Source organism: Microcaecilia unicolor, chromosome 11 (genome assembly GCF_901765095.1).
Source record: "Microcaecilia unicolor chromosome 11, aMicUni1.1, whole genome shotgun sequence".
In the NCBI taxonomy this organism is placed as follows: domain Eukaryota; kingdom Metazoa; phylum Chordata; class Amphibia; order Gymnophiona; family Siphonopidae; genus Microcaecilia; species Microcaecilia unicolor.
The window spans coordinates 32,788,082-32,805,985 of NC_044041.1; the positions used below are offsets into that span (position 1 = coordinate 32,788,082).

Sequence of the window (17,904 nt, forward strand, 5' to 3'; positions counted from 1 at the left end):
CAGGAGAGACAGCATAAGAAGAGAAGCAGCTGAGACAAAGACACAGAGAGCTGAGAGAAAGACACAAAGAGCTAAGAGAGGAGAAGAGAGCTAGAACTGATGTCCTGCTTTGTTTGCTGGCAAATAAAGAAGATTTCTCTCTCATTCTGGTGTGTGCTGTCTGACTCCTGAAGCATCACAAATTCCTATCCCAATTCCTGCAACAATTCTTGGTGGCAGCGGTGGGATAAATCCTGCATTAATCCCAGCACCCAACTGACTGGAGAACATTTGCCGGGTATGTATTCTGTATTTTGTATTGTAATCCTAGCTAGGAAGTTGTAAACCAGCCCCTCAAGAAAGAGGGAAGGAGAATCTGATCAATTCTCAGCAAAGGCCCTAGTACCTTCTAGTCGCGGGGACTAGAAGCGAAAACGCTTGAGCTTATCTGTATCTGAGAAATTTGAAATTGTTGGGTGGGATTTTCTGTATGGGATGTGTGATGCTTGAATGTTAGAAGAGTGCAGACCTCTTACTGCATTCTCAAAAACTCCTTCCCTCTTTGTGTGTTGTAACTGTAAGCATTATGGGTGGGACATCATCTAGAACAATTGCTACCCCCCTAGATTGTATGCTTAGAAATTTCAAAAAAGGATTTTTAATTAATGACTATGGACAGACTTTAAGCTCAGGTACTTTAAGAACCTTGTGTGAAGTTGAGTGGCCATCTATGGGAGTGGGGTGGCCCCCTAGTGGCAGCTTAGATATTGAAGTAATCCGGAAGGTCTACAGCATAGTAGTAGGAGGACCAGAATATTCTGAACAACTCCCTTATATAGATTCCTGGGACAGCCTTGTGACTGACCCTCCCTCTTGGTTGAAAACTCATATGGGATCCCCAGTAAAATTCATGTTAGGCCGTGTTCAAAGAAAGATTAGAAAATCTAAACTAGAAGAGGGAAAGAGCCCTAGGAAGCCTACCACCCAATCGGTGGCCTCCGCCCCTACCCTGTCTGAGAAACCCATACTCTCTGATGACCCCTCAGACCTTGAGCCGCCACCTTATGGCCCATTGTTGGGGTTCCGTGCTACCCCCAGAGATCCACGCCGCCCAGCCCAAGCTTCTCCAGCACAGGCTTCTCCGGATAGTTCTTCCCCTCCTGTGCCAAACCTGCCACACCCTAGGTTGGACTTTTCACCTGGCCTCTACCCTTCTGTGCCAAATCCTCTCCTGTTAACCTCTGAAGACCCGTTTTGGGTTCCACTCCCTGACTCCTCAACTCCCGACAGCCCAGCCTCTCCTTCTAATACCCCTACCCACTCATCAGGGGCCCGGCATCCCTTTCAATGGACTGATTCACCTGTGACCACCTCTCAGTCTATGAGTACCCCTCCCCATCCCTCAGGGGTTCAACACACCTCCACTGAATGGGTTAGACCTGCTGCAATTACCTTTGAGCATGATAGGAGGGTAGCTCCTAGCTCTACCTCAGGTTCCATTCCCACCTCCTCGAGAGTTCTGCCACTTCGTCAGGTAACTACCACTCGACCGGATCCTAATAATCAGGGTCAGGTTATACAGGCACAGGCCTATCAGTATGTACCCTTCACAACCACCGATCTCCTGAATTGGAAGACGCATTATCCCTCTTATACTGAAAAGCCTCAGGCGGTGGTGGACCTAGTGACTAGCATTATGGCCACCCATAACCCAACCTGGACTGATTGTCAACAACTTCTCCTGACCCTCTTCACAACTGAGGAGAGGCGGAAGATTTTGCAAAATGCTGAGGCCATCACGCGAGAGCGTGTCCCCGGGGGGATACAGGACCCAGAGGGATGGGTTAGAGCTCGGTTTCCTCGCGCAGCTCCAGATTGGGATCCGAATGATGGGCAGCACTATGAACTGTTGTCTGGCTATTGCCGGGACTTACTGGAAGGTATGAGGAAAGGCATAAAGAGGCCCATTAATCTGGCAAAGGTCTCTGAAATTCTCCAAGGGGCAACTGAATCCCCTGGGGCCTTTCTAGAGCGACTAATTGAAGCCTACAGAACATACACCCCATTTGACCCTGAAGCCCAAGAAAACCAGAGAATGGTGAATAGCGCATTGGTGGCCCAGAGTATGCCAGATATCCGGAAGAAGTTGCAGCGTCAGGAGGGATTCGCAGGGATGAATACCACCCAGCTAATTGAGATCGCAACCAAGGTTTTCATTAATAGAGATCAGGAGGTGCGCCGAGAGGCTGACCGGAAGATGCAGAAGAAGGCCGACCTTTTAGCGGCAGCCATTACTAATTCCACTCTTAATCGAGGTCGACCTCTAGCTAATGGGAAGCCAAAGTGGGACCCCGGACCACCAGCCAGGCTCCGAGATTCCTTCAATCAATCCCGGCCAAGGGGGGAGAATCCCAGACCAAGATTGGAGAGGGATCAGTGTGCCTATTGTAAGGAAAGAGGGCACTGGAAAGATGAATGCCCCCAGAGGCGCCAGGGACTGAGAAGGGGACCAGGAGATCGAGGAAGCCGAGGCCGAGTTCGAGAGGGAAGATATGAGCCTCCTGAATCTGACATCATCGGGATAGCCGAGATGGCAGAATGGGACGAATAGGACAGACCGGGTTCCTACAAACTGGGCTCCCAGGAACCTATGGTCAAGTTAACTATAGGGAGCCGCTCAATTCCATTCATGATTGATACAGGAGCGGAACATTCTGTTGTGACGGAGCGATTAGCGCCTGTGTCTGGAAAAACTGTCCGAGTGGTGGGTGCCACGGGGGTGCAGAACCGGAGGCCCTTCCTGACAACCCGTAGATGCCAATTGGGCTCACACATAGTCACTCATGAATTCCTGTATATGCCAGACTGTCCAATCCCTTTGTTAGGTCGAGACCTGCTGTCCAAGCTTAGGGCCCAAATTTCCTTTGACTCTGATGGCCAGACTTCAGTCTCCTTTCGGCCCCCAACATCCAGCCCTAAGGGTATACTGAGTTTCTGTTGCCCTCTTGAAGAAGAATGGCGGCTGCATCAGTCGCAGGGCCAAGTTGACCTACCCCTGGCAGACAGCTTTCAGGTCAGTGGGGTATGGGCAGAAGATAATTCCCCAGGGTTGGCCCGAAATATTCCTCCTGTACATGTAGACTTACTTCCAAGTGCCCGGCCAATCCATCTTCGCCAATACCCAATTCCCAGAAAGGCTCTGGAAGGGATTCAAGCACATTTGAATCGTCTGTTATCCCATGGAATTATTCGACCTTGCCAGTCTTCATGGAATACGCCATTATTGCCAGTTCAGAAGCCAGGGACTGAGGACTACCGGCCAGTCCAAGACTTACGAGTGGTCAACAAATCCACTATTTCATTACACCCTGTAGTGCCTAATCCATATGTCCTGCTAGGATTGATACCTTCTGGAGCTACCCATTTCACAACACTAGATTTAAAAGATGCCTTCTTTTGTATTCGGGTGGCCCCCGCCAGTCAATTGCTTTTTGCCTTTCAATGGGAAAACCCAGTAACAGGAAGGAAGCTTCAGTATACATGGACCCGCCTGCCACAGGGGTTCAAGAATTCCCCCACTATTTTTGGGACAGCCCTAGGACAAGACCTTAAGACTTTTAAATCTGAGCCTTCCAGGCGAGTTTTACTCCAGTATGTAGATGATCTCCTGATTGCAGCAGTGACTCAGGAAGAGTGTTTTGAGGCTACTAGAGAATTGCTGGGGCTACTCTTGGATGCAGGCTATAAGGTCTCACGCTCAAAGGCCCAACTTTGTCAGTCAGAAGTGAAGTATCTGGGCTTTTGCATTTCCCAGGGAAGTCGGAGATTGGATGCTAGTAGGAAGCAAGCAGTAGCTGCAATTCCCCAACCCAAGTCCAGAAGGGAAGTTAGGGAATTTCTGGGAGCAGCCGGATTCTGCAGAATTTGGATTCCAAATTTTGCATTGATGGCGAAACCCCTATACCAAGCCACAAAGGGGGGTGAAAAGGAACCATTTGAATGGGGATCTACTGCTCAACAATCCTTCATTGCCATAAAGAAAGCCCTACTCCAAGCCCCTGCGTTAGGCCTTCCTGATGTGGAGAAACCTTTCTCATTGTATGTCCATGAGAGACAGGGGGTTGCTCTGGGTGTGCTGACCCAGATGATGGGATCCTGGCAGAGGCCTGTTGCATACCTGTCTAAACAGCTGGATGGAGTGGCTAAAGGATGGCCAGCCTGCATGAGGGCCATTGCAGCAACAGCCTTACTGGTCCAGGAAGCTGATAAGTTGACCTTGGGGCAAGAACTGGTTGTTAAAGTCCCCCATGCAGTTCTCACCCTCATGGAGTATAAGGGCAACCACTGGTTTACAAATAACCGCATGGTTAAGTACCAAGCTAGTTTGTGTGAGAATCCACGGATACACCTGGAAACAGTGGCTACATTCAATCCCGCCACTCTTTTGCTAGCATCTGAGGGACCACCGGATCATGACTGTATCCAAACCATGGATGAAGTGTATTCCAGTCGACCAGATCTTAAAGATGTTCCATGGAGGGACCCAGATGTAATTTATTTCACAGATGGAAGCAGTTATGTGGAGAACTCCAAGCGACTGGCAGGCTATGCTGTGGTGACAGAAGACAAGGTGATAGAAGCAAGAGCCCTGCCCCAAGGAACTTCAGCTCAGAAAGCAGAACTTGTGGCCCTCATACGAGCTCTGGAGTTAGCAGCAGGACTGGTAACCAACATTTATACTGATTCCAAATATGCCTTCACAACTTTACATGCTCATGGAGCTTTGTATAAGGAAAAGGGACTCATAAATGCTGCAGGCCAACCTGTTAAGTATGGACCTGAAATACTTCAGTTGCTAGAGGCTGTGTGGGCCCCTAAGAAGGTAGCTGTCATTCATTGCAGGGGACACCAAAGAATAGATACTCCAGTGGCCCGAGGGAACCGCCATGCTGATCGGGTGGCCAAGGAAGCTGCTCGAGGACCCCCAGCAAGTACTGTGACCCCCCTGTTCCAAATTCGATTGCAAGAATGGACACCTATGTATACCCAAATGGAAGAGAAATGGGCTCAAGAAGAAGGTGCAGTAAGGAGACCTGATGGCTGGTTACATCTCCCTGATACCAGAGTTCTGGTGCCACGCCACCTAGCTTGGCCTGTAGTGTCTCAAGCTCATGACCTATCACACTTAGGGAAAACAGCACTAGCCCGCCTACTCAATCGAGTAGTGGTGCTGGAAGGATTGGATAGTCTGGTTGCCACTGCCTCTGCCCGATGTACTCTCTGTGCCCAGAATAATGCTCGTCAGGGACCCCGTATTCCACCAGGAGTTCAGTTTAGAGGACTAACACCCTTTGAGTCCCTAGTTATAGACTTCACAGAAATGCCCAGGAGTGGTAGGTTCCGATACCTCTTAGTCATGGTCTGTACCTTTTCTGGGTGGGTGGAAGCATATCTTACAGTCACTGAGAAAGCCACAGAAGTAGCTCGAGCCCTCCTTAGGGATGTCATCCCCAGGTATGGACTGCCTCTTGCCATAGGTTCAGATAATGGTCCCGCCTTTGTTGAAGCTACACTTCAGGCCCTGTCCCGCGCTTTGCGCATTACCTGGAAATTGCATTGTGCCTATCGTCCCCAGAGTTCAGGGCAGGTTGAGCGGGCAAACAGAACCTTGAAAAATAGCCTAGCAAAGATTTGTCAGGAAACCCAATTGAAATGGCCACAGGCACTGCCACTAGCCCTTTTCCGTCTCCGATGCACTCCAACTAAAGGAACAGCTCTCTCTCCCTTTGAAATTGTGTATGGGAAGCCCCCAGCCATTTTACAGGGAATTAAGGGAGACATAGGGATTTTAGGGTCTGCCCAGGTGCAGGAGCAGGTAGCCCTCCTGGGTAAGATAATTTCTGAGCTTCAGTCTTATGTGAGAGAAATAAACCCTGTCCCCTTCCAGGCTCAGGTACATTCCTTCCTGCCAGGGGATAGAGTTTGGGTGAAAGACTGGAAGCTCCAGCCTTTGGGGCCCCGATGGAAAGGACCTTTTACTGTTTTGCTTTCTACCCCTACAGCTGTGAAGGTCGCAGGGATAACTCCATGGGTCCATTGGTCTCGAATTAAGTCTGCTGACCAGACTGAGCCCAGCACGGATCAGACGGAGCCTAAACAGTGGAGAGCAGAAAGAGATCCAGCGGAGCCATTGAAGTTGCGCCTGACCCGAATCAAAGAATCTACTAGCTGAAAAGAAGGGTCAACTGCATACTGCAGGAGCGGCTGAACTTCGGCTTCATACTGAGACTCTTTCTTGCCTGATTCTGGCTTTCTTGGAATTTGAAAGCTTGATCCTTGTCAGTTGAGGGTCTATCCCAACTGGTATAAGAACTCAAAGACTGAGAACATTATATGAGAGTAATCTGTGATTAGCACAGACTGTTGAAATATTACTGCTTAATTAGTTTGCTGTATTTGTTTTAGATTAGGAAGAAAGAAAATGTTATTCCTAGTTAGGACCACTATAATCTCCAGAGTCTGAGTTGTGAGACTTATCTCTGCATAAGCTGATTTTAGTCTCAAAGGGGGGAATGAGGCAGTGAGCAAAAGAAATTGAAGAATTCTGAGAAATCATATGAAGGGTTAATTTTGTTTAAAGGTGCTCAGATATTATTTTAAATTCTCAGTTCTGCTAGCAAGTGAAGGAATGTTATCTGGTTTAAGTTATTTACATTTGCTGGGCTGGGTTAGAAAGGTCAGACACAGGAATTTCTTTCAACCTTGTGAGGGATGGATTGCTAAGCAAACACATGTATTCTATTATGAGCCGGTATATAGCAGGCTGTTTGTTTAGGATTAGTTTAAAATGCTTAGAAGAAATACTGTTTAGAGAGAGGCAATAGATTAGTATTTACAAGTTTTTGATATTTAGAATATGTTTACTCTGTGTAGTTAAATGTAGAATGTCTGTTAAATTCTGTATTACTCTTTGTCTGCTGTTTAAGACTGCAGTTGAGGAGATCAACATGTGGTTAGACTTATCTGCAGTTCTGGCTGGTTAATATATAAGCTGATAGGTGAACGAGGTCAGGGCTAGTTAGCTCTCGTCTCCTTGATTAATTATAAGCTAAGTGTAGGACTGGGTCAGTTTGAGGAATACCAAACCTATGTAACTGATATTTCAAAAGTAATGATTGGTTGAGGCAAGGTGACCAATCTATTCCTTAAACCAATTGGGAGTAAAGGGGGCTAGGCTAGGAGGAGGGCTTAGGACCCTATTTAAGTAGGAGCAGAAGCAGTTTACGTCAGAAGGAGCTCAGAAGAAAGGAAGAAAGCTGGAAGACAACAGGAGAGACAGCATAAGAAGAGAAGCAGCTGAGACAAAGACACAGAGAGCTGAGAGAAAGACACAAAGAGCTAAGAGAGGAGAAGAGAGCTAGAACTGATGTCCTGCTTTGTTTGCTGGCAAATAAAGAAGATTTCTCTCTCATTCTGGTGTGTGCTGTCTGACTCCTGAAGCATCACAAATTCCTATCCCAATTCCTGCAACAATATCTGACTGTGATTTGCTTGCTTCCTTTCTTAGGGTTTGGCTTTGCCTGATTAATACTTCTGGTTGGAGAAGGCTTTTTTTTTTTTGCCATATTGGGAGATAGTAGCTAAGTTGTGTGGACATGGGAGGTCAGGCACCATTCTAACTAACTGCTCCCTTCATAGCTCTAATATACAGGGGTGGTCAGGCTGAAAAAGGCCACAGAAGGTGTAAAACTTGTCTCATATGGGCCTCCATCTCAAAATCAGAACCAGGGCTGGAATTCTGGTACCCAAGCCCTCATTTTCCAGGGAATTTGTATCCCCTTCCAAATGGCCAAGGCCAGCCATTCTGGTGACTGACCTCGGTCAGGGGCTCTCTCTAGAACATGGTAAACTAGACCAGCGTTTGAAAACTAGGTGTCACCATTCAGTAGTTGCTGGCAGTGGCATAGGAAGGGGGGGCGGTGGGGCGGTCCGCCCCGGGTGCACGCCGCTGGGGGGTGTCGGCGCCTCGCTGGTTCCTTGCTCTCTCTGCCCCAGAACAGGTTACTTCCTGTTCCGGGGCAGAGAGAGCAAGGAACCAGCGAGGCGCCGACACCCTCCCAGCGGCGTGCTCTCGGCGGATTGGCCCGCCCCTCTACCGCCTTCCAGGTATGTTCTCGCGGGCGGGGGGGGGTGTTGCACTACGGAGGGGGAGGGTGCGTCGCGCTGCACCCGGGGGGGGGTGCGCAGCGGCAACCCGCCCCGGGTGTCAGCTGCCCTCGCGACGCCACTGGTTGCTGGGATGTCCCTGTTTCCCTAGAGCTTTTAAGAAGTGGTGCTCCCACAGCAGTTCCACCTCAAGTCAACTTGGGGAGCAGAATCCTGGCCCTCCACCATGGCCAAACCCTACTAGGCGTAGCTTAGTGGTTAGTGCAGTTGCCTGAGAACCAGGGGAACTGGGCTTAATTCCCACTGCAGCTCCTTGTGACTCTGGACAAGTCACTTAACCTGCCATTGCCTCAGGTACAAAATGTAAACCAGTTTGACTGTAATCACAGAAATGCAGTCTGTCAAATCCCATCCCCTTTCCTCTTCTAATCACTCAATTAGCTTTAGGTCTGAAATCTTATTAAAAAAAAAAGATCCACAACCACACAAAAAATGAAATATTACAAAATGCAGCTGTATAGTACTCCAAGATGCCCACCTGCCCTTGCTTCATCACATTAACAAATACCTCAAAATATGACTAACAGGTCTTTACCACACTGCCCTCACTTAATGCAGGTGTAAATACCCCCTACCCACCCCTACTCTCCTATTCCTCTCCAGGACATTCACCCAGCTTTAAGTACTGATCCAGTGAAAACTTCCCACCCTCTTCCTGGCCAACCACCAAAATTTACCACAATATACCTTAGCATTTCTTAAAATCTAGTTTTGAAATGTAATTTCAATTCCCAAGCTCTGTTTAAATCCCTAGGTCAGCACTTTCCTCTCAGTTTCAACCACATCATCTTATCCACCAATCCTTTGCTCTTCAATTTTGTATGTTTTAGCTCTGCTGCTGTGGCATTAGCCACTGACAGGAATGTTCTCCATGAAGAATCTTTATCTGGCATAAAATCAGTTTCTGCCTAGCTGAGAGATTGTGCCCTCTCACGTTTGTTCAGATCTTTTCCAGCCTTGTAGTAATGGCAAATGAGGGATTGAGGGTGGGGAGCAGACAATTAATTTTGTATACTGACCTGAGGTCCGTGTTGTGTTTTGAGGTCAAATGGGTCACCCACGATTGTAGCTTTTGCTTTTTCAATGCTCCTCTCCAGGAACTCTGGGTAAATGTCTTCCTGTACATAGATACGAGAGCCCGCACAGCAGCACTGCCCTTGGTTGAAGAACGAAGCAAAGTGGGCTTGTTCAACCGCCAAGTCCACTGAAGAGGGCAGAGGAAAAGAAAAGCCAAAGCATTTTTCAACATGCCACCTCAAACAAGAGCAAATAAATACATTCACTTATGATCCTGCAGAGCTCATTAGTTATAAAAGAATCATTTCCTTTATCCTCATGTCTTTCTGCCAGATCTATGCCTGACAGGCATCTGTACAAAAAAAAAAAAAAAAGTAAACTGCCGGCACAATGAGGGCAATATTTATACTAAATTGTTTGAATAAAGATATAAAAAGTGGAGGAGTGGCCTAGTGGTTAGGGTGGTGGACTTTGGTCCTGGGGAACTGAGGAACTGAGTTCGATTCCCACTTCAGGCACAGGCAGCTCCTTGTGACTCTGGGCAAGTCACTTAACCCTCCATTGCCCCATGTAAACCGCATTGAGCCTGCCATGAGTGGGAAAGCGCAGGGTACAAATGTAACAAAAATAAAATAGATACTATTGGAGATTCTACACGGAATGTTGCTACTATTGGAGATTCTACATGGAATGTTGCTATTCCACTAGCAACATTCCATGTAGAAGGCTGCGCAGGCTTCTGTTTCTGTGAGAGTCTGATGTCCTGCACATACGTGCAGGACGTCAGACTCACAGAAGCAGAAACCTGCGCGGCCACATTGGTGATCCATGTAGAATCTCAAATAGTAGCAAAAGTGGAGGAGTGGCCTGGTGGTGGACTTTGGTCCTGGGGAACTGAGGAACTGAGTTCGATTCCCACTTCAGGCACAGGCAGCTCCTTGTGACTCTGGGCAAGTCACTTAACCCTCCATTGCCCCATGTAAGCCGCATTGAGCCTGCCATGAGTGGGAAAGCGCAGGGTACAAATGTAACAAAAATAAAATAGATACTATTGGAGATTCTACATGGAATATTGCTATTATTGGAGATTCTACATGGAATGTTGCTATTCCACTAGCAACATTCCATGTAGAAGGCTGCGCAGGCTTCTGTTTCTGTGAGAGTCTGATGTCCTGCACATACGTGCAGGACGTCAGACTCACAGAAGCAGAAGCCTGCGCAGCCACATTGGTGATCCATGTAGAATCTCAAATAGTAGCAACAGTGGAGGAGTGGCCTGGTGGTGGACTTTGGTCCTGGGGAACTGAGGAACTGAGTTCGATTCCCACTTCAGGCACAGGCAGCTCCTTGTGACTCTGGGCAAGTCACTTAACCCTCCATTGCCCCATGTAAGCCGCATTGAGCCTGCCATGAGTGGGAAAGCGCAGGGTACAAATGTAACAAAAATAAAATAGATACTATTGGAGATTCTACATGGAATGTTGCTACTATTGGAGATTCTACATGGAATGTTGCTATTCCACTAGCAACATTCCATGTAGAAGGCTGCGCAGGCTTCTGTTTCTGTGAGTCTGACGTCCTGCATGTACGTGCAGGACGTCAGACTCACAGAAGCAGAAGCCTGCGCGGCCACATTGGTGATCCATGTAGAATCTCAAATAGTAGCAACAGTGGAGGAGTGGCCTAGTGGTTAGGGTGGTGGACTTTGGTCCTGGGGAACTGAGGAACTGAGTTCGATTCCCACTTCAGGCACAGGCAGCTCCTTGTGACTCTGGGCAAGTCACTTAACCCTCCATTGCCCCATGTAAGCCACATTGAGCCTGCCATGAGTGGGAAAGCGCAGGGTACAAATGTAGCAAAAAATTTAAAAAAGGACCTCCCCACCCCCTCACAAATTCTCCTGTTCTCTCATGTGCTGTATCAGATGAGTCAGCTTTGTATGATTGCATACATGGGGCCCTTTTACAAAGCCACGGAGGTGCCTGTGCGCACCAATTCAGAACTAACCTGCCTGGCTACCGCTTGGCCTGGGCAGTAATTTCATTTTGTACGCGCATCCAGTATATTTTATTTTCCGGCACATGGCGCTAACCGTGCTGTAATCGGCATTGTACGTGCGCTGATAATTACCGCCTGGTTAATGCATGAGACCTTACCGCTAAGTGAATGGGTGGCAGTAAGGTCTCAGGCCCAAAATGGACACGCACCAATTTTCATTTTGCTGCCCGTCCATTTTCAGCCCCCCCAAAAAGGCATTTTTTACAGGCGCTCTAAAAAAATGGACCTGCGCACATCCAATACTTGCATCTACAACAGCGCAGGCCATTTTTCGGCGCACCTTAGTAAAAGGACCCCATAGTGCCCAAATTTGGGCAACACTGCTGCATGCTATTCTGTAAGGCAGAGTTCCTAACTCCAATTGTGTATATCCCAAAAGGGGGGATGGGCACATCCTCAGGAGCATTCCAAAAAGTTACGCATGTAGTTATAGAATAACGGGTGTGCACCTGACTTAGGCATCGGTCTTTACACCAGGTTTCAGCAGCCATAAATCTTGGCATGGGATTCAGCACTACGCATGTTCCCTTTGCAGAATAGGGATTAGTGCAGATTTTTTTTCTTTTTTTGGGGGGGGGGGCATTCATTTTTGAGCATTATGTGTCTCCTAGGAGCTCAAAGATTGCTACACAAGAGTAACAACTGATACCAAGAAGCTTCAGCATAGCTGCTCATCTCTGGAGGACTCTTGGTATGTCAGAAAAGGTCCCCCGCCCCGTACCAGATACATCAATCATCTCCCTATAATTGCTTCTGCATCGGTGTTCCTAAACTTGCCCCGGTGATCCTACTACTTACTACTACTACTACTTAACATTTCTAGAGCGCTACTAGGGTTACGCAGCGCTGTACAAAATAAATAGAGAAGGACGGTCCCTGCTCAAAGGAGCTTACAATCTAAAGAACGAAATGTCAAGTTGGGCAGTCTAGATTTCCTGGGTAGAGGTGTAGAGGTTAGGTGCCGAAGGCACATCTCATGAATATACATTGTGGATAAATTAATATACTGGGTCTCCAAAGCATGTAAATCTATTGTGCATATTCACTGTAGATATCAAGAAAACAAATAATTATATATGAAAGCTAGCTATCAAGTCACCTTACAGTACATGAGGGGCTCATTTTCAAAGCATTTAGATTTAAAGAGTTCCATAGGTTACTATGGAACTTTGTAAGTCTAAGTGCTTTAAAAATACGCCTCTGTATAACTTTGTCTAAGTGCTTTGAAAATATGCCTTCAAATGCTTTTCCATGTTTAAATCCAGAAATTTAAATAAATCTATTTAAATTTCTTTTATTGAATGAAGAAACCACTGTACAGGAAAGTAAAATATCAGAAAATTACATGCCAGCTTAATGTGTTCCATAAGTATATCAATTAATACAAAATGGAAACATCTCCCCAATTCATTCCCTTCCTCCCAAATGCCCTACCCCAACCTACTACCCAAAACACCCCACCCCCAGTACACTCCTCTCCTCCCCCACGGACAATGTAAATTTAAATAAATTGAAAGAAAACGTAAAAAAAAATAATCTTTTTTAAAAATAATCATTCCTTTCTTTTCTCTCTTTTTTTTCATTTTGTAATGTGATCTATGAACTTGAGGCTAGTTTATCCTTGTTTAATTTGGTTTCTTAGGCAGAGGGAGGGTGATTTTAAAAGTCATTTCCACAGGTTAATACAGTGCTTTACCAGTGGAAATGGGCTTTCAGATAAATTGCCCAACCTATATATATGTGCTTAGGTACCCTATTTTTTTGTATTCTTGGTTTCATGGGCTAGCTAAATTGAAAAGGATAAGACCATTCTTCCCAAGATTCGTCTTCCGCAGCCTAGTGCAATCCCTCGTCCTCAGCCATCTGGATTACTGCAACTTACTATACGCAGGCTGCAAAGAGCAAATACTGAGGAAACTTCAAACAGCCCAGAACACAGCAGCCAGGCTCATCTTCAGAAAACCAAGATATGAAAGGGCAAAACCACTACGAGAGAAATTACATTGGCTTCCACTTAAGGAACGCGTTACTTTTAAAGTTTGCACACTAGTCCATAAGATCATTTACGGCGAAGCCCCAGCGTACATGTCTGATTTAATAGACCTACCACCCAGAAATGCTAAAAGATCATCCCGAACACACCTCAACCTCCACTTCCCCACTTGCAAGGGCCTGAAATACAAGACGCTACACGCGTCAACCTTTTCCCACATGAGCACGCAGTCTTGGAATACACTACCGCGCAACCTAAGAGTGATTAACGAACAAGCTTCCTTCCGTAAATTACTGAAGACTCACCTGTTTGAACAAACTTACGGAAAGAGCCAAAACACATAGAGTCCATACTCACTGTTCATCAATGCAACATACATCCACTTCTGATCCCTCATCCCATAATCCAGTCAATCATACATTTATTCACGGAACTATGTACACCATATGTCTTTGTGTCTAACACTGCCCTTTTAGCTTCCCATTGTCTCCTTCCAATGTTTCTATGTTGATGTCCCATTGCTATATTCCTAATGATATTCGAATGTCTCGCACAACTCTGCACAATGTAATCCATAACCAAGTTGTAACAAATGTATTTCTATTATTCATATCTTATTGTAAGCCACACTGAGCCCACAAAAAGGTGGGAAAATGTGGGATACAAATGCAATAAATAAATAAATGCCTACTTTTGAATTTTTTAAAAATATGAATGTCTTTTTGCCAGAAAACTACCTATGCAAATTAGCAGGAGTAAATGGTTGCAGGCACTTTTATGTAGACGAACGTTAAAGTAAAAGCATGGAGAAATCAGGTTTTACCTGCTAATTTGGTCACTCCAGACCATGCCCTATGAGAGGGTATATGTTCTCCTACCAGCAGATGGGGAGACAGACAGACAGACTGTGAAGTGGTTATACTTGGTGCTATGAAGCCCTGTACACTTCAATATTTCTATTGAAAAAGCAACCTGAAGAAACGATGAACAGATCCCCCTAAAGAACCCCATGGGGAACCGGAACAACCAGGATCAAACTAGGAACAACACTTGTCTGAGATTTATCCTGGTTTGTGTCTCATTCATTTTTTTTTGAATTGTAAGTTGAGGAATTCATAAATCAAACAGGGTTCTCTGACCCACCAGAAACCAGCCAAGTTCCACCTCCTGCTACTCTTCTAGCAGCAAAATCTCACATCATGATGAATCTCTAAATAGCAGACTCAAACTAGTCTGGAGCGACTAAAGGAAAGTAAATTAGCAGGTAAGATCTAATTTCTCCTTCCTTAGCGTCAGCTCCAGACCATGACCTATGAGTGGGAAGTAGCAGAGTAGTACTCACCAAGGTCGGGAGACAGCCAATCCTTGCTCCAGAACTGCCGCCCCAAAGGGAAGGGGAAATGGGACTTGATATACTGCCTTTCTGAGGTTTTTGCAACTACATTCAAAGCGATTTACATATATTCGGGTACGTATTTTGTACCAGGGGCAATGGAGGGTTAAGTGACTTGCCCAGAGTCTTTCTGAGTCTGGACATTCAAACAATGGAGGACCACCGAGGTACCACCCTGCAGACGAAAACACCAGTCCTGAAAAATGCGCCAGACCCTGACATAGGCTAGCGAAGTAGATCTCTTCCTTGTACTCAACATAGAAATAACAGCCGCCGAAAAACTGCACTTCAACAACCTCTCCAGTTCAAATGCCACGCCATAAGTGACAATTGAGCTGTATCTGGCATGGCCACCGGGCCTTGATACAGCCTGTTCTGTGGCCATTGTTGAACCAGTGCAACGAGGGAGGCCCTCTGACATCAGCTGCTTCTGCTCACTGAAGAAACATTCCACCTTGGCCTTCTGAGCTGTGGCCATGAGATCCATGATTGGGGTTCCAACCGGAGGACCAGAGAGAGAAAAGCCTCCGCAGAAAGATCATTCCCCCAGATTGAGAAGGGTGCGACTGAGGAAATCCTCCTGTACGTTCGACACGCCAGCCGCATGTTAAACAGAGATCTGAAGGAGATGAGTTTCTACCCAGGACAACAAAATGGCTGCCTCAAGTGCTAGGTCCCTGGCTCCTGCGGCCCCCCTGATGATTCATGTATGCCACTGCCATGGCATTGCCTGAGAGAACCCAGACCACTTTGTGCTCCAGAAGAGGTTGAAAGACCACCAGAGCCATAGGAGCCAACTTTTCAAAATGATTGGGGGTGCTGAAAATTTTTGATTTTTTTACAGGTGGTGCATTTCCCCCCCTCCCCCATCTCCTCTCCTCCAAGTTCCAGGTCTCCCTCTCCTCCAAGTTCCAGGCCCCCTCCCTCCCTCCCTCCCTCTCCTTCTCCTCCGAGTGCCAGTCCCAACCCCAGCCCGACCTCTTCTTCCACAACAGTCCTCCATCCACTCCTCGCCTTCCTGCCGCCCAGAATTTAAAACTCATCTTTCTTACCTCAGGTCCTGGTGCAGCAGTGAAAGGCGAGCAGGCTCAGCGCTTCAGCCTTCCCTTCTCTCTCAGCTCTGGTCCCGTCCTTGCGGAAACAGGAAATGAGGGCGGGACCAGAGCTGAGAGAGAAGGGAAGGCTGAAGCACCGAGCCTGCTCACCTTTCACTGCTGCCACCGGGACCCGAGGTAAGAAAGATGAGTTTTAAATTCTGGGCGGCAGGAAGGCAAGGAGTGGACGGAGGACTGTTGAGGCCGAGGGTGGGTAGGTCGGGCTGGCTGGGAACTTCTGGCGGGAAAATATTGGGGGTGCTCGAGCACCCACAGCACCTACGGAGTCGGCACCTATGACCAGAGCTAAACAAATGACCCTGGTCTCTAGACAGTTGATGTACCACAGAGCTTCCTCTGGTGACTACCGGCTCTGAGCCAAGTGGCTGAGACAGTGCTCTCCGTAGCCAAGGAGGATGACATCTGTCATCACCAGACTGCAAGCTGGGGTCTCCAGCGGCATCCTAGCCAACAGATGAGCCAGGTCCAGCCACCAATGCAGTCTGCTACTCACCGCCCTGCACAAAGGAAGCAGAGTCCGAAGGTCACACAACATCAGAGACCAGAAGGATAGCAAGGACCTCTGCAGAGGACATAAGTGGGCCCACAGCACCACTTTGATTGTCGCCGCCATCAAACAGAGCACCTATAGAATACTGTATGCAGATGGGAGGGGTGACGACACATCAAAACCTGCACTTGGACTTGAAGCTTCAGCATTCGGGACTGAGGCAGGAATACCTTGCTCACTGCCTGACATCCAGATACTCCAGGGATTGGGTGGTCTGAATCCGACTCTTGGCCTTGTTGACCACCCAGCCAAGATGCTGCAACAGGGACACCACACGAGCTGTGAACCGCAGACTCTCCTTGTGAGACATGGCTCTGATCAACCAATCATCCAGGTAGAGGTGCACCAACACCCCCTCCTTGCAGAGGTGTGCCGCCTCCATAGTCACCTTGGTGAGTGTCCTGGGTGCTGTGGCCAAACCGAATGGAAGCACCCAGAACTGGTAGTGCTGTCCCAGTATCACAGAGTGCAAGAATTTGTGATGGTCCGGATGAATAGGAATGTGTAGGTAAGCCTTGGAAAAGTCCAATGCTGTGAGAAACTCGTCCTTGCGTACAGCCACAATCACGAATTTCGGGGTCTCCATACAAAACGATGAAACCTGGAGGGCCCTGTTGACACCCTTGAGGTGCAAAATGGGACAAAATGAGCCCTCCTTCTTGGGAACCACAAAATAGATGGAATACCTACTAGAACTCATCTCGTCCGGAAGCACTAAATCGATTGCCCGCAACTCCAAATGATGGTGAAATGTGTCTCGAACAGCTGCTGCCCCTTTGTCTGTGAGCCACACGGAGACAGCAGAAACTGCTCCTGCAGAGGATGGCAAAACTCCAGGAGGTAAACATCTTGCAACAGGTCCATCACCCACTGGTCGGACGTGATGTGGACTCACCTCTGGTAAAAATGCCGCAAACAGCCCCCTATGGGGGCCCACAAAGAGTGGGCTCACAAACCTTCATTGGGCAGCATGGGGAGCTCCCCTGGCCCTAAGGACTCTGTCCCGGCCTCCTCGATGTCCTCCCTAAAAGACCTGAAAGGGCTGATACCTGGCCCTTGGAGATTCTAGCAAAAACAGGAAAACCGGGAGCATCGAACATCCCAAGATTGCCCCTGTGAAGCACCACGGGAAGCCGAGCAAGTTCGAAGCTGATGCTTTGTCATGGAGCGAGCCAGATTTTTAGCCAAGGCCCTGACCAGATCATAAAGGAGATCAGACAAAAAGACCACATCCATCTCTAGCTAGGTCTTCCGACCTCTCACCTGAAACATCTGGAAGGTTTTCGGCCCAATGAAAGCACACCCTAACCACATAACCACCACAAATGGTGACTTGCAGGGCCAAGGCCGACATCTCAAAGTAGTGCTTAAGAAGCACCTCCAAGCACTGATCCTGCAGATCCTTGAGAGTTATCCCGTCTTTCACAGGCACTGCAGTCTTCTTAGTCACTTCCGTGACCAACACATCCACTTTAGGAGCTCTGAACCGCCTCGATCCTCTACAGATAAGCGATACAACTAGGCCATAGCCCATGCCATGCAGAGCAGAGCAGCCGGCTGTTGCCACTGCATC

The 17,904-nt window shown here is 47.6% G+C and overlaps 1 protein-coding gene across 1 annotated transcript in view; it reads right to left on the reverse strand.

Annotated features, from left to right (window-relative positions):
* LOC115479553 (aldehyde dehydrogenase, mitochondrial-like) overlaps window positions 1-17,904 on the reverse strand; it is a 79,907-nt gene that overhangs the window by 6,761 nt on the left and 55,242 nt on the right. Inside the window, exon 9 of the mRNA XM_030217522.1 lies at window positions 9,225-9,409. Within this exon, the coding sequence (XP_030073382.1) occupies window positions 9,225-9,409 (185 nt within the window). The remainder of the gene's footprint in view (window positions 1-9,224; window positions 9,410-17,904) is intronic.